This window comes from Apteryx rowi, unplaced genomic scaffold, assembly GCF_003343035.1.
Source record: "Apteryx rowi isolate R43461 unplaced genomic scaffold, aptRow1 scaffold_2, whole genome shotgun sequence".
Taxonomy (NCBI): domain Eukaryota; kingdom Metazoa; phylum Chordata; class Aves; order Apterygiformes; family Apterygidae; genus Apteryx; species Apteryx rowi.
This window is the reverse complement of record NW_020448307.1, coordinates 7,612,774-7,636,514: the sequence shown is the minus strand read 5'-3', so window position 1 is coordinate 7,636,514 and position 23,741 is coordinate 7,612,774. Positions and strand designations below refer to the sequence as shown.

General features: G+C 49.7%; 1 protein-coding gene across 1 annotated transcript in view; it reads left to right on the top strand.

Moving 5' to 3' along the window:
- Positions 1–8: 8 nt before the first annotated feature.
- ADRB2 (adrenoceptor beta 2) overlaps positions 9–23,741 on the top strand; it is a 35,781-nt gene continuing 12,048 nt past the window's right edge. Inside the window, exon 1 of the mRNA XM_026063495.1 lies at positions 9–1,125. Coding sequence (XP_025919280.1) covers positions 39–1,125 — 1,087 coding nt within the window. The 5' untranslated portion in view covers positions 9–38. The remainder of the gene's footprint in view (positions 1,126–23,741) is intronic.

Here is a 23,741-nt window from a genome sequence, read left to right as displayed (position 1 = left end):
GCGCCGCCGCCGACCCCACGCTGTCGCGGGACGTGTGGATGGTGGGCATGGGGATCCTCATGTCCGTCATCGTGCTGGCCATCGTCTTCGGCAACGTGCTGGTGATCACCGCCATCGCCCGGTTCCAGCGCCTGCAGACCGTCACCAACTACTTCATCACCTCGCTGGCCTGCGCCGACCTGGTGATGGGTCTGGCCGTGGTGCCCTTCGGTGCCAGCCACATCATCATGGAGATGTGGAATTTCGGGAACTTCTGGTGTGAGTTCTGGACCTCCCTGGACGTGCTCTGTGTCACGGCCAGCATCGAGACCCTCTGCGTCATCGCCGTGGACCGGTACTTTGCCATCACCTCCCCCTTCAAGTACCAGAACCTGCTGACCAAGAGCAAGGCACGTGTGGTCATCCTGGTGGTGTGGGTGGTCTCTGCCCTCACGTCCTTCTTGCCCATCCAGATGCACTGGTACCGGGCAGAGCGTGATGAAGCCATTCTGTGCTACAAGGAGGACACGTGCTGCGACTTCTTCACCAACCAAGCCTACGCCATTGCTTCCTCCATCATCTCCTTCTACCTGCCACTGGTGGTCATGGTCTTCGTGTATGCCAGGGTCTTCCAGGTGGCCAAGAAGCAGCTGCAGAAGATAGACAAGAGCGAGGGGAGGTTTCACATCCAGAACAAGGAGCAGGAGCAGAACGGACGAGCAGGGCACCGCCGTGCCTCCAAGTTCTGCTTGAAGGAGCACAAGGCCCTCAAGACTCTGGGCATCATCATGGGCACCTTCACACTGTGTTGGCTGCCCTTCTTCATCGTCAACATCGTGCACGTCATCCAGGATGACATCATACCCAAGTACGTGTACATCCTTTTGAACTGGCTGGGCTATGTTAATTCTGCCTTCAACCCTTTGATCTACTGCCGGAGCCCGGACTTCAGGTATGCCTTCCAGGAGCTCCTGTGCCTCCGCAGGTCTGCCCTGAAGTTGTATGCCAACGGGTACTCCAACAGCAATGGCAGGAGCGACTACAATGAGGAGGACAACAGCTACCCCCTGGCACCAGATAAAACCTGCGAGTTGCTCTGCGAAGAAGGCTCCTTCCCAAACCCTGAGGACTTTTTGCACTGCAAAGGTACTGTGCCTAGTGGGTAGCTTTGAGACGTGATGGGCTCTGGTGTGGCACATGTTGGTTATGAAAATGAGCCTTTCTCTCTCTCTAAGGAAAAACAACCCCCCCAAGAAAAATAATGATCTACTTTTAAAATGCATCTAAAATCTGGTGGCTGCAAGAAACCTAAAACTCATCAAACCTTGTGCAAACAGGTGGAAGGTTGCTCTGGGAAGGGTTGGACGGGCTGGTTGTTTGTAGGGTGTCAAAAATACTGTAGTGCGTACCTATTTAGAGGCAAAACCTTCATTTGTTGAGCAGGGGGGGATTTTAAGGCTGTGCAGAAAGCTCAACCCAAGAGGAACTTCCTGGCTGGTTGCTGTTGAACTACCTCATGGACTTAGTGTTAATAACCAGGCTGCTGTGGCGGGAACCCCTCTGTGGGGCAGGCAGGAGCCCCTGCCTGCGAGGAGGCTCCCACTGGCTGCGGGTGTCCTCTGCCCACCCGAGCGATAGCACTTCGTGGCACTGCGTGCAAACCCTGGGCAATGTTGCCTCCGTTAAAGTCTTCCCAGTTCCTTTGTCACGACCAAGCCCCCCTGGCAGACCGGTGGCCCGTGGGACCTCTCCGCGGCCAGTAACGCAGCCTTGGGCAGTAGTCCCGGTGTTGTCCAGCCCAGGAAACTGTGCGGAGATGCCACCCTACGAAAAAGCGCCCAGAAGGGATGCTAGGACCAGGGCTGCAGGGTCTGAGCACAACTCAGAGGGGCCATGTCAGATCTGCAGCTATTGCTCTCAGTGGGACAGTTTAAACAACACCCAGAAACAAGGAATGCTTTTTGCCAAGTGCTATAGGACTTTCATCGGAAATAATAATAGAAACAAATGGACTGTTTGCCCAGAATGTGAGGCTGTGACTGTGGGACTCAGCAATGTGGTACTGGAAAGTTGAGTGAAATGCTGCTAAAATCATGGACCATCCTTTTGTTCGGACTCTGGCCAAAGCCTCCTCCAGCCTTTAAACTGTCGAGTTTGTTTAACTTCAGGTCTCAAGTGACAGTGAACGCGAGGAGGCGGGAGAGGAGGAGATTTTTTATTTTGTTTCAAAGAGGACTGACACTTTGGGGGCACAGCTCTAGCCCCCGGATGGCTTTTGGTTGGTTTGTTTGTTTGTTAAGGGTATTTTTTCCCCTTGCGGCAGACTTTGCATTTTGTTCTCGGGTTACCAAACTTGGCTGCAAGTTCCCTGGGCTGTCAGAGGGGAAGGTAATCCACAGACACGGGCAGGCAGGTGTGGGCTGGAGGAGAGGGGACGGGGAGAGGGCGGCTGCGCTGCTGCGGAGTTATTCTCAGAAAGTCCCTAACTGGAGGAAACCGGCAATCTGGGCTCGGAAAATAAAGCGTCCCCGTTGCCTTCCCTCCTCAGCTGCTGTTTGAAAGGGTGAATCCAAGGGCTGGGAGGACGTGGAAGTGTTCAGAAACAGGAGAGGCAGGGGGGAAATGGGCTTGCGGGAGCTGTGGTGCCCCGTGGAAGGATGCTCGGCATCGCCTGTGTGAGCTCTCGCATCCTCCCCAGACAATTCAAGCACCTGCCCTGCACTGCAGCCGCTTTGCTCACACTGGGGACGTGCCGCGACGGGTCCCTGGTGCGTGGTGGCTGGTGGCTCCCTGGCAGAGGAGGAGCGCAGAGAGGGGATGAGAAGGCAGCGGGGTGCTGCATGCATCCCTGCGCCAAGCCCCCGGCCGAGCTGTGTCCTCGGCCGCTGGTCCCCCCCGCTGCAGGTAGCAGAGGGGCTTTGGGGCAATGCTGCAGGGAAGCGGCTTGTGCCTTCTCCGGGGAGATCGGAAGCTGGGAGTGGGGGGAGCAGAGCTGGCCTGTCTGCTGGCAGCTCTTTGCAATCCCTGTGTGACTGTGGGTCTCTTGACTGCTCTGAGAGGACCTGCCCCGAGTGCTGGTACCCGAAACAGGTAGCCCCTGGGAGCACTGGTGGGGAATCGCCCTGTAAAGACAGTGTGGGTGGTGAGACCTGCTGGTCTTCGCTGGAGCTGCTACAAGGTGCAGGGCAGAGACAAACTCTTCCTTGAGCTTTCGACACGCTGGGGGTAAAGCCCCACCTGGCTTTTATGGGAAAGGGGAACGGAAACTCCTGGTGCTCCCTTCTTTCTTCCCCAAAGTGGTCCTGATTCTGCTTGGAAAGGGTGCTGAGACAGAGAAATAGCTGTAAAAGCCCAGTCTTTTTCTAGTCCTGTAACGGGTGCTGGCTCAGCTCCCCTTGCAGTCTTTCCAGATCAGGACTACAGGCAGAGACAGGGAATGTGCCCGAGAAAGCTCTTCCCTCCTGCCTCTAGCTGTCAGCTGACTCGAGTGTTGGGACGCCGGCACCCGGGACACTGGCACACATCTGTGCCCTCACCCCCTGCCTCAGTAGGGATGTCAGCAGCCCCCGAGTGCACCTGAATTGCTTTGAGTTAGCTCTTAAATTACTGTCTGAGCCACTTAAGCAAAGGAGGGGTGTGATGACATGACATGGTATGCAATTGCTGGAGGGAGAAGGTCCCAGATCGGCAAAAACATTTGCTCCTCAGATAAACATTAACTGGCTGTCCTAGCCAGGGAAAACCCAACACAGGCCCAGGAATCTGCAGAATTGGGTGCTGTTTGCTTCGTACTGTACCAGGATTTATGTTGTATAGTACACGTAGGTAAACACGCTCTGGTTAGAGATGCACTTTGGATTAGTGCAGGTCCCTTATTATTATGTAGCACTCAGGGGGAAGTGAAAATTAAACTCTTGGTTGTAGCAATTGATTTCTTCTCCTGTGTTGTTAATTTTGCCAGGCCCTTGCAATATTTTGCGATATCCAGGGGTAAGGTAGGTTAGTGTTAGTGTTACTAAGAGCACAGAGGGAAGAGGTGTCCGACGGCGATAGCTGGCTCCAGAGTGGGGACATGCTTGCCTTCCCTGGGATCAGCAGCCAAACTTCCACCGAATTTGGAGCAGGAGCAGGCTGCCAGCACATAGAAATCCCCTGTCCACATTTCAATTGCTGTGTGCATTTTTACTATTATTAATAATTGTTTGCATTTCTGTAGCACGTGTTGTGGACCAGGACTTGATTATCTAAATAATTACTCTCTTCATTTGGCTGGCTATATTAACACTTCAGATGTTGCTGCTGTATGTAGCCAAAGCTGAGAGGTGAGTAATTGGCTTATTTCAGACCCACTGCAGTATCAAGAACATGAAAATGTGGAAGGGACAGGGGACGTTCGGCTGTTTACACTGGGCAGTTGACCTAGGTAGTGCAGCACTCAGCAACGGTGTTAGGAAACCTCAGGCTTGCAATGCAGTTTGACCGCTGAAGAGCTGATTTCTTTCCTCTAAGACAACATGAGTAAAACTGGTGACATATGACCTGCTGAATTCTGAAGGCAGCTAGAATTGGATGAGGTGGTCAGCAATTAACTCCTGAAATCCAGCAATCATTGGGGCAAAGCCTCTTTTGGGGTTTGATCCTGTGAAATTTGGCAACTGCCCATTGAAACATCTCCGATAAAACCACAAAAAGATTGTGATACCAACCCAGCCACACCTGACAAACCTTCCCTGCACCACGGCTGAAAAAGAAAAGCTGTATAAAGGAATCCTTTTGCCTATTAAATTGTTTTGTAATGAAAAGATAATTTTATTTATGCTAGGCATTCAAAAATGTCATATTTAAGTCAGAACCGTAGCTAGTTAAAGTGATTTTAGGGTAGTTAGGATTTTACACTAGCAGAGAATTGCCTCAGTTTAAATACATCTAATAAAACACACAGCAGTGACTTCACTTGAGGAAACTCACAGTGATGAAATACCAAAAATTCCTATTGCAAACGGACTGGGCATTCTGTGCTGCTGGCTTGTACCTTACACCACTGCTGCAGAGGGGATGAAGCTGCGTAGAGCCTAAGTGGGACACGGTTGACCCCATGGGTAAGGGTGCATACAGCTAACTGTGGCTTTCTGTGGCAGTACACGTACTGCTCTTAGCCACTTTGGCCAAGCGGAGATTGTTATTGTTTTTAATCTCGTAGTCAAGATCAGTGCCACAAATGCAGTTTTTGTGTTGTTACAAAATACTGTCCGCTCTGTGGGTCTTGCTTTTAATTCTGGCAGTTGTGGTTTCCGCATCAGGAGCTGTCTTTGCTTTGTCCTCCAAAACAGGCGCAGTGTTGAGAGCTGCTGAGTCCTTTGCTTCTTGGGAGGCATTCCTGGAGAGCTTTTGCTTTCTGGGAAGCCCAGGTCTTGAAATAAAATCTGACGCTTGCTCCAGTACCGAGGAGCTATGGAAATGACAGGGGGAATTAACGCAGTGGAAGCAGACTGGACGCAGAGCCCTACCTGAGAGCTTGGCTCAAGCTTCTTTTTAGGGTGAGCAATTTGCAAAGAGCCTTGTATCCAGAAAGGTTCAGGGTAGGATGTGACCTTTTCCTCCTGCTGAAGTCTTTCTGAGCCTGCTTATGGCCAGTATGGGAGGTAAGGTTTTTGTCTGTGCTGGTTACCCGATTCCATTTCTGCCTCGGCTCTGGTTTCCTTAGTCCCGATATGTGGTTAAGGTGGGAGCGTTTATGCCAGAATAACGAATTGCAGAAGTCTGCAAATGGCTGATTGCTCTGGGCAGCTACTAATGCACAGCAGTGCCAATCCGTGCATATCCCGTTGTTGTGGGACGCCGAGGAGAACACCTGGAGCTGGGCTGCAAGGGGGCCGCGAGTGCCAGGCGTGTCCCAGCCTCGCCTGCAGAGTCGCGTCCAGACCTTTGCGCCAGGTGCATGGGGGACCTCTGTTTAAGGTGGCTGTTGAGACGGTGGGGTATGGCAGAGAGGGAACGAAGAGGACTAAGTTACAAATCCTCCCGAGAGCTTGAAAACAGGCCAGAGCTTTGCCGTGAAGAAGGGAGAGCCCTGCTTCTCCGGAGGGAGAGTGGATGTGTGAGCAAGCACACAACGTGCTCTTCGGCTCTCCCACGTCATGGCCGCTGTGTTTCTCAAAGGGCTTATTTATGTATTTATTTACTATAAGGGACATGTTTTTGCTGCGGAGGGAGAGCACTGACGGGGCTGGCTAGGAGTAAACAGCAGGCTGCGATCCCTCTCCCAGCATCTCTTGCCCTTCTGGTATTACAACTCTCCTGCTGCCAGGAGCCAAAAACACTCGCAGTGGCCAAGGGAAAGACTTTCATCCCCCCGTCTCTTTGCCATTCCTCTGCCTCTGAGTGCTTCTTTTCGCTGGCACGATGAATCCATTTCCCACGGAGATGAGTTTATGAGCACGTTCATTCCTCTGGCCAGAGGGAGGCTGTCCTGGCTTGCGTGTCCCTTCTCTGCTCTCTGTCAGCGGATGGAAAGCGCCATCCTTTTAAAAACGCCAGGGAAGCCCAGGCTTGCCGGCTCGGCTGACTGTGGCGGTGAGTGGCTGCGCCCCTTGGCAGCGCGGACGCGAAGGAGGGCTCGGGGGAAGCTGCCTGCTGGGTGCTCGCCCCCGTCACCCCAGTCTTTCCCCTCCCCACCCATCTTTGCAGATGCACCCAGCCCTGGTGCAGCACCTCATACCTTGGCTGGCCCACATCTTTCGCTAACTAAGAAAAGCTGTATCGGGGCCTGTGCTTTGGGTCTGCAATGCACGCAGTACCCAGGGCACTTCTGTAGATTTGGATGAGCAAGAGCTCTTCTGAAAAGCCGCCTTGGCATGAGATGTTGTTCTCAGCAGAGGGAGATGGCATGACCCCTGGCTCCCTGACACCAGTGTTTTCTAAGAATTAAGGTTCCTTTCACTGTTGTTTTTTACAGTTATATGTGGTTTCTCAGGTCCCTGAGTAGGACTGCAGCTACTGTTCAGCATCTCGTCCCTGTGCAGCAGTCTTTTTTGATGTGAAAACCTGGCTGTTTCTAAGACTTGAACCCAGCAGCCTGAGCATTTCTCCCCTTTGTTATTTTTTATTGGAGCTGCTTTGAAAGTGAGCATTAGCTCTAACCTTTCTTCTTGGAGGCAAAGTGAATATTTTGCAAAGAACACACATCCCAGGCTGTGAGGCCACAGTTATTTGGCAGCTGGGGTAGCTACACCCTGTTCTCATCACAGACATTCCTCCGGAGTGGCCAGTTACGCTGGGCACCCAAGGGAACCTGCAGGTGCTTTCTGTGGTATGCGGACTAGGGCAGTGAATATTTTGCCTAGTGCTGCCTCTTGAGAGATGCCCTACAACTGTTCCTCCAGGGCCCGAGCTGCCGCTGGGTGCACAGGCAGACTGTGTGACACAACAGTCCCCTCTTGCACCCTCCCCTGAAGGACTGAGATTCATGTTTGCCTGCAGCAGAACAAAGTGCAGCCATCTCAGTCGGGAACACAGACGCTTCCCCCGGGTCTTAGTAACACAACCTGGGTCTAGACAGAGCTGTGCATGCTGGAAACTGGAGTTTACACAGGTCTCGGAAGGAGATTATCTCTCCTGGTAAGTGTTGCAAGATCTATTTGTAAGAGCTGGACACAACCCCGATGCACCTGGATTTGGCAGTGGGTGTCTGCTGGAATTGCTGTGTGTAAGGGTGTTGATTCAAGCTCAGTACTTTAGAAGGCACTAAGCCTTTACAAGCCTTTCTTTATCATGAAAAAAGTGGATTTGCTGCTTCTCCATGCATGCAATTTCAGTTTTTCTCCTGTTTTCTCACCCTCCCAATGGCAGGTGCATACAATTGAATTTCGGTGCAATATTGCCAGTGCCAGCGAGAGTGGATTGGGAAATATTTACTTGTTTACTGTCCTTGGTAAGGTCATTTTTGCACAAGTGCATATGTATTTAGATATATGTATGTATATGTGTGTATATATCTCCATTATCTATATACAGTGATATATAGATCTGTATATAAACAAGGAAATGTAAAGGTAATTTGTTGTGCTAGATAGATACATAGATGAAGACATGTATGTTCAAATGTTTTGAGTATTTATTGCAGGTCTTATTGATTGACATTGTGTTTAAATAAAGAGTATTTATGGTATGTTTGTAGTCAAGTGTCCTTGCTTAAAGTTGTTTTGCTAGATGTATTTCCCACAAATGCTTCAAGACTCTCCCCATGAATTCTTCAAGTCTCATTTAAAAAAACCACCCCAAGTAGCCTGGCGTTAGCAGGGAGGCACACAAAGCCTTCTTGTATTGCAGGGAGAATTTCATAAGTTTACGCAAAGCTGTGAGCCCTCCTTGCCCAGAAGAAGTGAGGAAGTTGCAGATGTTTAGCACCTCTCTGTAAAAGGGCTGCTCTGGTTTGTACCTCTTGTGTCAGGGCTTGCAGGCAGAGTGGCTTTTAAAAGCCCACCTGCTCTTCTGGCTGTTTGGGCTTCAAACAGTCGCAGGCTTGAATGGCTCCTGCACTTGTGCTGTAGGACAGGGCTGAAGAAGCACTGTCTCCCTTACAGCTGGAGATTTTAATCCTTTGTTGCTGGTCTCCAGTGCCAAGGTTCCCCCGGGTCTTGGGAGAAACACAGATGTCCAGCACTGAGACCATCTGGTTGGGGAACATGAAACACTGGAAAACGTATCCACAGCTAACATATCCACAGCTTTTCTGTAAAATCCGGTGTGGTCACTACTCTACTGCGGCCCAGAAGCAAGGTCCCTGTGCTGGCATGGCAGTGACACTGTTCCCTGTCACCTGTCTGAGCAAGGTGTTGTGCACCTCTCCTTCCCTCGCTCACAACCAACACCCTACGCCTTGCCTCTTAGCAGGACTCATTTGTCCTAGCTCAGCATGGTGCAAACACAGAGCCCCAGCTTCCAGAGCTGTGCTGGTTGGGAGCTTGGGCTGAAAGCAGTGATAGTGGTCTGAACTGCATTGCAGGAGCAGAGGGTGACAGTAGCACAGGTCTTTTCTAACTGTCCCAGGTTGGTTTATCTCCTAAGTAGGACTGGTAAAGTTTCTGGGGGTCTTTGGGAAAGTATGTTATTCCCCTGGCCTGTTCCTCTGTTGCCCAGCTGTGTTGTCCTGATGCCCTCATTGCTACAGGTGGTAGTGAAGAAAGAACATGGTTAATGTCAACCAGGATCCCAGCCCAGCATGTTGTAATGACAACTATTTTGCATTCTTTATGTCACTTTGGACCATGATGAGAGTGTTGGCAGCAAAGGCCAGTGTGTGCCCTTCATGTTTCAAGGCTTCTCTTTTCCAGAAACAAAAACAGGGAGCCATCAAGCAGCTTGGACAGGGAGGGATTAAACCAGGCACTTCCAAAACGCAGCAGATGCCGAAATTATAATCACTCTTGGGTCTTGTGACTGTGTGCTTTCAAGGGATAGAGAGCCCCAGCTGGAAGTATGAGCTGTTGCTGACTGCATGTGTCCTGAAGTGGGAATCAGAGTCATTCCTTCAGGATCTCTGTGTGGAACCTGAGCTGCCGTTCAGCTCCCCCCAACCCCTTTAAAATGGGGTGTTCATATTGGAGAACCTTTTTCATCATATCTCACTTTGTGGAAAGGTGCTTGGTCCTAAGAGGTGTTTAGAGCCCAGACCCCGCTTCCTTGCACCTTTGGTGATTAGAATAAGCCCCACATGGCTCTGATCTTCCGGTGGTGCCAAAGGAGTGACATTATGCTCCAGCACTACCTGCAGTCTCTCAGACATGATTTCATTGCAGGTGTAGGCAACAGAAACAACTGAGAGAGGATCTCTTACCAGCCTCTGAAGGCAGCTCCCCACTCACACCACCTCCTCAGCAGCTCTGGGGGATTCAGACTCTGTTGCTGAACTCCACAGCCTGAACCCAGTCCTGAGAAATGCATGACAACAAGCAGAGCCTTAGGGAAACCCCTGCCAAGTCCTTTCTCCCTCATATAAATATTTTCTTCTCTTAAGTGTGTGCGAGTATGAAAATCCCTCCTTAATCTTTTCTTTCTGTGGCTAAAGGAAATGCTTTGTTCATCCCTGGATGGGGGCAGCCCTCAGCTTGAGTTTGCAACCATCAGCTCAAGCAAGAGCCACACTGCCAAAAGCATTGCTCATCGCTGCCAGAGCCATACCACTTTTCCTGCCTCTCAAGCCCACTGGCATCAGTGCAAATGGTATCTACCATGAACAGTGTGCTACCACATGAGTACCTGCCAGGACATTCAACTGCTTGGTGGCTTTTGGGTGGAGGTCCCATTTGCTTCCAGACATCTGAGGGACTATGATGTGTGGACAGCAGATTGGTTAGTCGGGGCAGCCTTGAAAAAGCCTTCAAAACCAGTGCAAAATATCCTGCTCCGAAGTCTGAGATTCCCATCCTGTTTTATTGGACTTATGTCTGGAAATGAGCGGCAATTTTGCCCATGAGAAACTGTAGTAGAAACCCTAGATAAGTTGCTTTAAGCCTGACCCTAAAAGCAAATTGCTCAGTGAGAGAGATTTTTCTGATACACATTTAGCAGAAGAAGGAAGTGTTTCTGCATGTAGCAGAGACAGTGGAAGCCTCAATATATCTGTGTGCCGGGGAGTGGGGAGGAGGAGCTACCTGGGTCACGGAGTGAGCCTAGCGATCACAGGGTGATTCCTAGTTCACGGAGGAAATGGGTCAAGTGTTTTCTCATTTGCGGTTCAGCCACTGCTTCCCTTTCACCTCACCTGGCTGTCCCTCTCAGGAATAGGTGGGATCAGGCATAGACTGTCATGCCCTCTCCTCTAGCCCTCTGCCTGGGACACAGCTCCCTCGGTGAGGTCTGTGTCACACCAGTGTCACAAGACGTTGTTGTTAGTCAGTGGTTTCGGAGAGGAAGAGTGTCTGCAGAGCTCCCAGCCTAGCACGATGGAGCAATGCTGAGACAAACCCGTACCATGACTGCAGGCTTTTGCAACATCTCATTATAACTCAGATACTACTGTGATGTTCTGCTTTAACGTGAGACTGGCTGAGTGTGGAACTTCTTTTTATACAGGCAAGTTAGGCTAAAAACCTCGAGTGCTGAGCTGCTGAGTTTGAAGGGCTGTACAAACCATTTTGTAGCTAAAGAAGAAGAGAAAGAGGAAACAGTTCCCTCATGCTGGGATGAGAAACGCCATAGTAATGCCCCACCAGTTTGATACGCAGAGATGTTGACTCTCTAGGCTGGGTTTAGGATGATCTGCCAGGTGGATTTGGTCTACAAGGCCCTACCGGTCCACCAGCAATGCCCTTCCTGCCCCTCCAGCCCAGTGCCTTTCCAGGTGCCTTGCTAGACTCTCTGCAAATCAGCTCAGTTAAAGCAGAACCTTTTGAGCCATTTGCTAACTTGTCAGCATTTTGGATAATGGAGATGTTAGCACGCTCGCTGCCTTGGGAGATCAAGCCCTGAGCAAAGTCAGCAGAGGTTGAGTCTCTTCCCTCAGTGACTGACAGCAGGGAGCCTTCTTGGAGCATAGGGCAGCTTCGGTGGTGGTGGGGCTGAAGGAAAAACTGGAGGTCCTGCTGTCTTCAACTGAGATAGATACAGATACAGAGCTATAAAAGAGGGGGAGAGACTAGGCTGCTGGCACAGTTGACAGCTATTGGAATTAATTCATATCGCTTCAGTACAGCACCTGAGACAAAAGGGAATGATAGGAGGGAGAAGTATGGCAGGAAAAAGGGGAGATTAGAGCCATGGGAAGACATTTGGTGACTCAGAGAAAGCAAGCCATTCCTCAGCAACTGCGCGGCATGATTTGTACAGCTCATTTGAAAACCTGACTGTGTGGGTCCCAGTCCCTTTGGGGCTCCCTGGTGCAGAGAAAGACCCTTCTTAAAAGGGGATCCTGAAGGTACCTATTTATAGCATGGAAACACCTCCAGGAGTGCCACTGTGACATCCAGCCCTGAATGAACACCTCCCCATGCCCAGCAGGAGAGTGATGTACAAGCTGTTCCTCCTGCACTCTCAACCCCTCCTTTGCAAGCGCTCAGCTGACGTTTGCGAGCAGGCTGCAGGGAACAGTTGTGGGCAGCCCTCTGCAGCACAGGAGGTGATGACACCCCAGCTGCTGCCAGCTCTGGGCTGGCACTGGAAGGAGGAGGAAGGGGAGAGGGGGTAGGATGCTGGGCAACTCCAGCTGAGCTGCCCTGCACATGACAGTGGGTGAGAGTCAAGTGAGCGGAGGTGGTGAGCCTGTGCCACGTGCAGGAAGGAAGCGTCGGGGTGCAGAGCCATGGTGTGATTAGCCTCCAAGCGAGAGCTGGTGGCCAATGTGCCAAGGCGGGCAGGGCCGTGATTTCTAGGCATGACTTGTGCATGTTGGCCTGCAGAGACAAAAACTAATCAGAGAGGGGAAAGGCTTTTCAGTCTGAAAAGAAGCTTGGGACTCCTTGGAAGTGCTGGGGAGAGGTACCAAGCTCAGGTGTGCCTCCCAATCAGCCTGCCATGCCCCCAGAGCTTGCAGGGACCCCAAGAGGCAGTGTCTTCATTAGATCTCTCTGCTCAGGGGTGCTCTCAGGCTGGACTGGCTCGGTGTGCTGGGCACACAGGATTTCAGTGCTGCTTGCTGCAGTTAGATGGCAAAGCTTTGGGGGGTTTCCTATACGGAATGACGTGCAAAGCCAAAGGCTTATGTCAAAGTCAGAATGATTTGGGGGATGTTTTCTTTCTCTACCTAAAAATTCCCTTTAACACTGAAAATCTCAGGAGAGGAATAGTAATGAAAAATCTGTTTGGACAGGTCACCTTTTTAGCATAGGTTTCTACAGCTCCAGCCTACTGGGGGGGTCTGTGTCCGTAAGGGGCTTTTGTCAACTCTGCAAATAAATTCATGAACACAGTACAGACTGGCAAAGAAAAACAAAGAGAGAGAGAGAGAGAAAAGGACTTTAAGGAGAATGTTTGGAGGGACAGATGGAGGCAGCTGAAGAACAGAGGCAAAATGAGATATAACTCCAAAAGAATGTAAGAAGGTGACAAAAAAAAAAAGAGAATGGAGATGGGGGAATGGGCCCTGGGAGGGAAAATGACTCAAGCACTAGCAGAAGTCTTAAAGTGGAAAGCAAGAGGCTGAATCCCATGGGAAAAGCTGTAAAGGGATTGCAGAAGGAGAAGAAACAGAGCAGGGAAATGCCAGGACAGCAGGGATCTGCATTTCAGTGCAGGCAGCCTGACTACTGCCTTTTCCCTCCTACGTTAGTATTTCTTTCTTGTCTGTTTTCAGCTGTAATTCTTTTGATTTAGCAGATCTGGCAGGAGGAAGAAGGCAGTACAGAAGGGAGAGGGGACAGTTTCTCAGTCATACACAAATACTGAGGAACTGTTAGCCTTGGGGTGAGAGAGGATGGCCATCAAAGAGGCAGCGCATGCGCAGTTTGTTTCCAGTGTTGGTGGAGCTGTGTAAGGCAAGTGGCCAGGCTTAATTTATGCTCCCAGAGCAGAGAGAGTGTTGTTTTATTTTTAAAGTCAACCTCCTTCACCCCACACCATGCCACCTCCTGCAGAGGGGTTCCAGTTTCAGGATGAGGAAGGGAAAAACAGCCTCAATCAAACTAAAACATATTGGGTTTGCCCGTAACTGGCATCAAGTATTTTCATCTCAAATCATTTCTCTTCCCTCCTGTCTGACAGAACTAGTGCTGTTTTACTGTAGCACTAAGCCCTGGCCCAGCATGCAAGCGCCCCAGGAAAATGATCTGGGCAGGGAATAGAGGAGCAGGCAGGAGGTGGGGACAGGGTCTTGGCACAGGGCAGCAGGGCTATGTTTAAACCTGAATCACCCGAGCAATGAGTGCAGTGAGAGCACCCCGTGCCAGGTAGCTTCAGATCTCGCCTGGCTGAACCAGGTCGCTGTGCAGTGGGACTGTGCAAGGGAGCCGGCAACAAACTGACGCTGGAATTTTTTCCACCCAAGGCAGAACAAACACCCGATTCAAAGAGGAGGCTAGTGAGAGGTAAAGCAAGGTGTTGTTCAAGTGACGTCTCAGCTGATAATGTCAGAGAGAAGGCAGGCTGTTTGGCAGAATTTACCTTCCCCTATTTTTGATGCTTCACGAAAGGTTTAGTTTCTCTTGGGGATGAGAGATGCTAAAATAGAGCTGGCTGATTGCAAGCAACTGGTATGCAAGAAAACTGAGCTGACCGTATCGTCAAACTTCAAGTATGGATTTAAATGACCAAAGTTAGGTTATTCGAATTATACTTGTATGAGGACAGGAATCTGCACTGTTCCACTGACTACTGAATAAATCAGCTGGGATGTGGCGTTCAGGTCTAATGAAAGTGTGTGGAGGGGGTTTCCAACAGAAAGGAATGACAAAGAGACAATTGATCCTCATGATTGGTAAGAATCCAACAAATCCTGGCTCTAGGTGTCCATCTGTCACCTTTTCACTCTGCCAGTCACAGGGCCAGGCATCACAAGACATCCATTCCCTAGTCATGCCCCAACCTAGCCTGACACTGGAGAAGGCACAGAGCATGCTACACCAGCGCTATGCTGCTCAGGTATTCTCCCCTGCCAGCCAAAACTTTCAGCAGGCTCGTTACAGGAACTTTATGGCTCCTTCATGCTGCTGGAGTGGGAAGAAAAGCCAGGGATTTACTTATGGAAGGAAACTGCTGCTGCAAACCTGAGATGCTCTGTAAACAGCTGGGTTGTTACTGTCCTTAGTGTTTATTGGTAGTGCAGGGCCCTTTGGCGTAGGAAATGTGAAGGATCCACACGTCACAGGCATCTCGATTTACAAGGCGCTGCACAGCAGCCCAGCATTACGGAGATATCCCCCCTTGCAGTGGGAGTGCAGTAAGAACAGGCATGTGCTGGGCCATAACGTTCTTCCTTCCAGTTTCTCCTGCAGAATCAGGCTGTCCTGTGTCTCACTTTTGAATGAAACTGTGAGAAGCAGAAATGAGCCTGGGGGAACCCAGGGCTCTGAGCTAACCCAGAACAGTATTGGGAACAGGCAGGGGCCAACGTCCAGCTGCGCTCTCAGCCCAGCCCAGGGCAGAGAAAAGGTGACAGTGATGGTGTAGTCCAGAAAGGAGAAGTTCCCCTAGAGCTGAGCTGAGCCAAGTCAGTCTCTATCCCCTGAGCCAGAACTAGAGTTGCTGCAAAACGTGTCCCTGCTCTGTGTTGCATATTGCTGTCCTGCTTCCGATGTTTCTCTCTCGCATCTCCCCTTCCAGCCAGTCCAAATGCAATTACAGTCAAAATGGCACGAGGTAGCCTAAAGCTGACTTTGGGTTATGTAACCCTGCTAGAGCACCGGGGACAGGCTGTGTGTGTGTAGTGGAGAGAGAGGAAGGTGACTGTATAAGCCAAGTAGCAGTGCAGATGCATTCAGGACCTCACTGTCATTTTATCATTTTATCTGCAGTGGGGATCATGTGGATCACCACAATGGCTACAGCTCACAAACAGCACAGAATCCTGTGGTTCGGCCTTAAACAAACAAACCTGGCATTAAATTTTCCCATGTAAGCACTGCCTTGCCTTGTGTCTCCTTGGGAGTGGCGGTGAGGTGCAAACCCAGGGGCTGTTTCTCTATACTCCCTGCTCTGCCCTGCAGCCAGCAGGATTTTGCCAGCTAGAAAGCTAAGCCACGGTGCCAGTACCCGGGACTATCCCTGTCCCCACCACGTCTCCCAGTGGCTTTCTTCTGTTTGTGCATTTGTGCCCGTGTCTGCGTCTTACACTCCTATTGCACTGTGCCTGCATCTCTGACATCCCCTATGCATGACCCCTCCAGTGTGCCCACCAGCCCTTCCCTTCCTGCCATCGCAGCTCACAGGAGGAGAAATCTTTCATCCTCTCCATCCTGAGCTGCCTCTGGCTTCTCCAAGAATTCCTTCTACCCCTTCGGTGTGGGGACAGGCCCCACCAGCCAGCCTGTGCTGGCAGAGCTGCCACTCATGGGGAGCAGGGTCAAACCCGACCCTGCCCAGCTGTGGTCTGAGGAAGGTACGTGGGGAGCAGCCCTGCCATGATGTCAGCTCGCGTCCACCTCCACTCCCACAGCATTTCTCTGCGAGCTCTGAGCCTCATTTCACACTCGCTCTGCTATGATAAACACTGACGCTTGCACTGAGCTGGCAGTGGGGAGCCAGGAGCCAGTAGCGGCTGGTCCAAACAGTGACCACACAGAGAAATCTTGGCATGGGTGCTATGTTTTGCCAACATGATGCATACGTGGGAGCCTGCGTGGCTGGCGGACCAGCATACATTACCTTTTCTGTGCTAGCAATGAGCATAACCTATTGCAACCAAGTGTAAAAGCTCTGACCAGTCTTTGCTTTTTGTGAAATGTCTCTCCAAACTCTCTCGACATATCAGGAAAGTTTTCCTTGGATCCAAGCAGGTGCTCTCATGGTGGAAAGGGGATGAACCCAGTTTCACCCATGCAGCTGTAACAAAGAGCCATCTCTAGCAGGCTGTTCCTGATGTTTAGCTCTGTTCAGAGCTGCAGGGACAGAAGTTGCCAGGAAGCGAGTTTCCCGTGGGCAGCAGTTTCAGTGTGTAGGTGTCAGAGTTGATGGCAGAGCAGAACCAGTGTCCCCATGGATCCAGAAGTAGGTGTCGTTAGAAATGGATTTATACCAACTGCTTTTTTTCCTAGATCGAAGCAGAGATGCTGGCGAGGGGGCGGTGGCTTTTGTGCCTCCCTGCTGTCTGCCCAATTTATAGGTCAGAAGAGTCTTCTACAGGTCTCACTATTTTGCACGTTTGTTTGAATGTGGGGTACAGACTTACACTTTCCTCTCTGGAGGTTTCAGAGTCAGGCGCTATCATCAAACACTACGGCATGCACACAAAAGCGTATCCTACATAGGGATGAAACAAAGCTCGCAGGAGCCCAGGGCAGTTATTTCAAGGCAAGCAGAGCAGCCTCTCTACTTGCCTTTGAATCAAACGGGGAGTACAGTGGTGCAGGACTGGGGGAACTGCTAGCTAACCAGCTGGGTTGGTGGGTGACCAAGGAAAGAAGGGTTTCACAGAGCAGCCTGGATAGGAAGGGAGATTGAAGGAGGGCTGTGCTGCACAGTCTCACAGGGCGACAACAAGTTTCCAGGCAGACGGTGTTTTATTGGAACCTCACCTGCTGGAGTCATGTGAAAAACCTGGCAATCCCTGTTTGCATTTTTTTAAAGAAGAGCGCCTATGGGTGGGGTGAAATGCTTGTGCATGTCCCTTGAAGGACCACAAATCAAATGGCCAATAAAAAAATCCCTGCCAAATCTATTGTTTTTTGAATAAAAGCCATGGCTGGGGAGATCAGCAGCCTGATTTGCAAACTTTGGGGCAGACATGCTTGCAGAGTGCCTGTTTGTTCTCTTGCTGGCATTAACTGGAATTTTTAACTTCTGATGTCCACAAGTGCTAAAAGAATTAGAAGGTGGCTTTTAAAAAAGTATTTTTAATGTGCTTTCTATTAGGTCTCCCCTCCTGTAGATAGAGGTACCCAGTGCAAACCAGTGACGGACAACAGATGAAGGCAGCCTGCTATCCTTTTCCAAAAGAATATTATCAGACTTATTATATCCTCTTTATTTCCCTTATTTTCCATCCCTCCCCCTCTGGATTTGGGGCATCTGAGTCCTGTAGCCTGGTTCTTTCTGAGGCATCTTTTTCTTCCTCTTCCTCATAGAAGACAGAGACAAGCCTGTGTGTTTGGAGACTCCCCTCCTGAGCCTTGGCACTAGGCAGGACTATATGAGGCAATACGTTCACAATTTCCTCCCATTCCCTTGGTTCCTTCCCAAGTTCCTGACGCTTTCTGCAGAGCTCTGGTTTCCTCTAAAGTGAATAGTCAGGTTGCTTCTTTCTCTGAGGCTGTTCCGCTGATGCCAAGGTGTGATTAGGGAGGGTGTGGAGCAGGCGTTTCTGTCATTCTGCAACCGCGCGTGCCTCTGCGGTGAGTGTGTCTGACAGGCACAGAGACAAACCAGGACAACCCTGTCTCTGCCCCGGCACAGCGATGGCCTTGGCGATAAGCAGCAGATGCAGCTGTGAGGTGGCAAGTGAGGAAAATGGGGTTTTTCCCCCAAAGGGGAGTAGCCGCCTCTCACGGGAGGAGAGCTGCAGGAAAGGGTTTGGTACCTATGCAGCACTGCGGACACTGCTTGGGTTTTGGCATCGACATCAGGCACAAAAGTTTTGTGGCTCTTAGTTTGCTTTTTTTTTAATTATTTTGGGGTGTCTCTCAAAAGCCTCTGCCAGGCAAGGGCCAGCTGTGCAAGGAACAGTCAGCGGCTGTGCTGAAGGGCGATGGCCAAAGCCCTGGTGTGAATAGGCTCAGCTTAAAGTGTGGCTGGCAAGCCTCTGACCCCTACGAACAAGCTCGACAGCTCCACAAAGCAAGACATTTCAGCCAGCAGCCACAGTTAGGAGGGAACAGGTCAGTGTAGCTAAAATCCTCTGGTACGTCCATGGAGCACACTCGTTAGCACGGCAAGCGGAGCCACGTGGATCCCTGTGCTGCTGCAGCCACGCGATTGCCGGTGCCTGCGCTAACGTGAGTGTGTGCCGAGTGGCTAGCGCAAACACCAGCCTGCTGAGATAGCTTTGCCATTAGCAGCTCCAGAAGATGTGAGCAGGGGCCCGCAGCTGCCCCGTGCCCGGAGGAAAGTCAGACGTCCTGCGGGAAGTGGGAGCCCCGCAGGACGGGGACCTCAGTAAGGCCTTGGCCCATTAGGGATGTGAATCTGCCCGCAGTTCAGATCCAGACTGAATTTGTCCTGCTGAGCAAGGCACCCTTGGAGTAATGTCTAGATGCCCCTGATCTCCGGTGTCTGTAGCCCTCCCTGAGAAGCAGTTGTGTTGACACTGGGTGGAGCTTGTGGTGTTGCTAAAACCCACGTGAGTCAGTGGTGCCAAAATGTTTCTTCAGGCTCTGTACGTAATTCCTCAAGACCTCAAAGGTCTACCTAAAGCCTCATAGCCTTCATGTGGAGTGCTTGCCAAGTTGCAAGAAAAAATACAACGTGAAAATTTCACCATGTTCTGAAGTGACAAAAATCTACGATTTAGGCACCAGATTAGAAACTGAGAGATCTGAGGTCTGTGCTCAGCAGCAGTGACTCATTTCACGTCTCCGTTCCTCAGCGCACTTGCCTGTGAAATGGAGTCTGCCAGGCGCCCGGAGCCTGGAAGGGCAATGCCTCTGCAAAGGGTGCCGGGGAGTTTGGATAGAAGGTGCTTCACGACTGCCAGCTATTGTCATTTCTTGGCTTCTGCACCAGGAATCTAAACCTCAGCCTGATACGCTTTCACTTAACGGCTAAACCGTTCTGTTACTTTGCCAGAGCTTACCTGGAGTGCCATGAGGTTGTAAGACAACTGCCGTTATGTCATTATGCCACGCCGCCAACAGGGTGAGAGACCAAGGCTAGATCTCTGAAGGATAAAATGCAACCGTTCGCACCAAGAGAGCAACCCTTAGCAGCAGTAGAAAGTCATTAGGTGTTACATTTGTCAGTTAGCCTTGAGTAATTCTGCCTAATTTAAAAGTAACTGCATCCCCCGCAAAAGCTTATCATTTTCTTTAACCCTAAGTACTCGTTAAAATTTTCTCCCCCCCCATTTCCTTCCTTCAGCTGATTACGAAAAAGGTTTTGTTTGTAGAGAACTTCCTTCCTTCCTTCCCCCCTGCTTCTTGCATGATTCATTCAGGGATGCCGCATTCCTTTGTCGGTGATACAAGAAGCCAGCACTAAGGAAGCAATTGCATCATGGACATCAATGCGAATCGGGCCAGAGAAGTCGGCAGATGCTAATGGGCACTTTTCTCTTCACATGCTAATTATAGCATCAGCCAAGCCAGGTCCAAGCAAAGCTATGGCTTTGCTTGAGGAGATCCCCAGTGATTTTAGCCAGAAGTTCCAGTTACTGTTTGTTGCAAGTAAATGACTAAAAGAAACTAGACTTGTTAGGTCATTTTGGGCATTGCTAGAGTGTTCCTCCACTATAGTGTAAACATAAGTATGGGTGTCGTGCTCAGAAGTCACCCATAAGTATTTCATGCTGTGTTTGCCCCAGTCAGGGCAATGGGGTGCTCACCTCTTCCCTGGAGAGAACAGTCCAGGACATCTCAGAGACATACAGTTTCCTATTCCTATGGCCCCCCTCCGTTTTACCGTTTGCTCATTGTTATTCTGTTTCAATCCCCTCAGAACAACCGTTTCTGTAGTTCATTTGTTCAATGCTGACAGTGTGATCAGCACTGGTCAAAGAATTTGCCATCTTCCTTTTTTTCTTTTGTATCTTTCTGGCTTCAAATATCAAAGCCAGCCCCTTCATGCTATTGTGTTTCCTGTGCTTTTGAATGGCTCCTCACTGTCATGTCATTCCCCTCCATTCTTTTCTCATTTTGTCTGAAGGATTTAACTAACGTTTTGGCTCATTGCAAGCAGTAAATCTTGAGAGAACCACTTTGATCACTACATTTGATCCCTAGTGTAATACAGAATTGCTGCAGATTTGTCCCCTTTGGAAATGGAGTGTACATTTCTGCTAAAAACTATCAGGTATTGCTATATGTTTTGAGAATTCAGCATGAACTGTTGTGGAGGCTGGTAGCTCTTCCTTTTAAAAGTTGTGCATGTGCTCACCTTCCTTCTGAGCACCTCTGCTCAAGAAAGGTGCCAGCAGGATGCTGTTTAGCTTATCACCTTGTGGGGTTTGTCCTGCTCCTCTGCTGTGCTTCTCACTGCAGGGTTGTGGTCCCCATTCACAAGTCTACAAAGGATTGCAATGCAAATAATAGGCACATTATTGTTCATAATAGAGACAACTGCAAGATTAACTGCTGAGTGATTAAAGGGCTGGCTGGACTGGTTTATGAGGCGAGATTAAAAGAACTGAATATATGTATGCATCTCACCTGCTCCGCCATCGTCCTTAAATGGAAGTTGTTAACATCTGATTTTCAGTAATTTATGAAGAGCTCAGTTATGATTTCCTCACTGACTCTAACTGGATGGATTGCCATACCATGGAAACTATTGTTTCAGAGCACATCACTGATTCTTTATTGGCCATTTTAGCACACAGTCAGAAATTCCAGTGATCCTGAACCCTGCTCTTTTCTCTCACCCTAATAGTGAGCCTTTATATGTCAGGGTCAAATGTGGAGGAATCAGACAGCTTCATAGAGCTGCTGGTAAGTCTCCAACAGGATGTTGGAGGCCTTCAGATTTCAGTGCTGTCATAACTATGAAACTGATTAAAATATAACAAACCTGAAAGCCCTTCTGTGTCAGATCATCAGAGCAGTGTGGGCGAGCTGGTGGAACCCCTTGCAAACACCCGCATTGTCATTCCTACAGAAGTCTTGGGACCATCCATTTTTAAAGAAGGTTCAAGTTACAACTGAACTTCACAGAACAACCTGGAATTGCTTCCGGGTCATGATGTTGTGAGGTAGGATTTGGCCTTTCCTAAAGATCAAGGAAATCAGAATAAATAAATAACTGAAATTAGAGCCCAGTGTCCCCTTGAGAATCTGTGCTTGCCATTTCTAGATGTTCCAGGAGAGGCTTTGCTGGGTTTTTTTTCCTCTTCTTTTGTTAACTTCTTCAAGGGTTGTCTCACTTCCAGCAACCTTTCTGGGGTCCAGGAGAACAGGTCTTGCTGTTGTGTTATGTGTGACTGAGGTTTGTGTTGGAAAGCAACGGGTTAGCAGAGCCCAGCCTCCCTGGCTGAAAAGTCAGCTGAAGACAGAAACAGCTGCTGATGAAGGAGGGTGAGAGCAGGGGCGCTGAAGGAATGGGTGCATCCATCAAGTGCAACAGGTCACCATCACTGAAACCATGAGCTCATCAACAAACCGAGCTCCACCTCGCATGGAAGTCTTTTTATATCTCAGTGGCAGATGCCAACCATTTGCTCACTCACTTAAGACGGTGCTTGCCAGGGAGAAATGCAGAAAAGCCCCTGAGGGCTGATGTGGTGCAATCACCAACTCAGAACTAGGCTCTGGGAAGACATGCCTTCTTGCTGCTGTTGTATTTATCCAGGTGTGATGCCCGCTCCACCCATGGATTCCAGGCCACTGCCTTCATGCTGTTTGCGCAGCAGAATGGGGTTGCTGGCCTCCTGCAAGGCTGTGTTGTGTCTGTCTGCAATACCATCAGCCGTGGCCAGCACCTCATGGTGCCAACTGTTGCTTGGGCTGCTGTAGCTTTGCTTTGATGAAGGAAACCGTGGTGAGTCTTCACATTCCCCGCACAGGTTTAGCCCTGTAAAACCTGGGAGTGTTTATCAGCCCTGGCAAAAATCTCTGTGCTCCACCCGCTAATGTGGATGAGCAGCATAAGGGAAAAGGAATCTTACTTATTCTCATCAAATAACATCTACTTATGTGGGGAGTGGACAATTTCCCAAGGCAATTTTGAAAATGGGACTTAAGCTCCAGAGCTGCTTTTGAAAAAGTTACCAGAGATTTGTTGCACAAGAGAGAAAAAACGGACAACCAGGGCTCCATCGTCTCCCTGCCCACGCACTCATGTATTTCTAATATGTTCCTCACTGGTTTAGTGGGATGATAGAGCCTCTGGACTTCCCAGGAGCAATATCCTCCAAAAAAAGACAATACAGCCATAATTGCAGAAAAGTGCTACTTAGGTTCCGCTTTAAGTTGCTTGTGTAACTCCAGCATACACAGGGTGAAATGAATGTTCTTACCCTTAAGTTACTCTTGTCTAAGTGAGATGAAAGACTGGTTCTTTTTTCTAGTTAATTATGTATTGTCTGAGAAGGGGGAAGGGAAGGAGCGCCACTGGATGCTGTACAGTGAAGCCATACACTGGTACATAAGGGCAGTTCAGAAATAGGCTGCTGGAAGAATGTCCAACAGGCCTAACATGCTGTTCAGTCTTCCAAATAGGACTTTCCATTTGTTCTTATGTGTGAGAAATCATCATGCTGGGATCCACCAGTCCCAAATATGGTTTCAGTGCTGTACTCTGCAGCTCTGCAAGTTTCCTTCTCTGATGCCTCACTGCTCTCTAGCTAGATGAGAGCAGGACACTTTCTTTGCTACTCAGGAGTCTCCAGGCTTTCTTTAATTGCAGGAAAAAGAGGTGAGAAACTACGGTTGCAGAGAAAATAGCCTGAGAACCCCCAGCAGCATGTCGGGTTGCTTTATGCGGTGCCCCTTTGGATCAGGGATTTGTGCCAGGAAGGATGCCAGCTATGAGAGGGTTAACGTCACCTCCACCTTCGCCAGACCAGGAAGGCCAGGCTGTTTATATTCCCCTTCTGCTATTTGTGTACTCTGGTAGTATAGCTGCTGACACTGGGAGGAAAGGACTTGCTGTCTCCAAATGGTCTCTGTGCTGAATCACTTACACTTACGTAACTGCTCTTCTCCCAAGTGTTAGAAAACCTTAAGAGTTCTCCAGTGTCTGTGTTAAGAAAACCTAAAAAAACTGTTGTCTGTCTGTCTTTCTTTTCTTTTTCTTTCTTTCTCTTTCTCTTTCTTTCTTTCTTTCTTTCTTTCTTTCTTCTTTTCATTTACTTTTCTTTTTGCCTGCTCACTTCCTAGCCTTTATCGTCTGTGCCAGCGTCAGGTTTTCAAGCTGTTGTTGGCTACCCGGAGGGGCAGGAGCGTATCTGTTACTTTCCAGTGGCAGGTCAAATGTCTTCAAAATTTAAGGCTCTAAAAAAGAAACCCTGACCTTTATGAGCCCCTTAATCA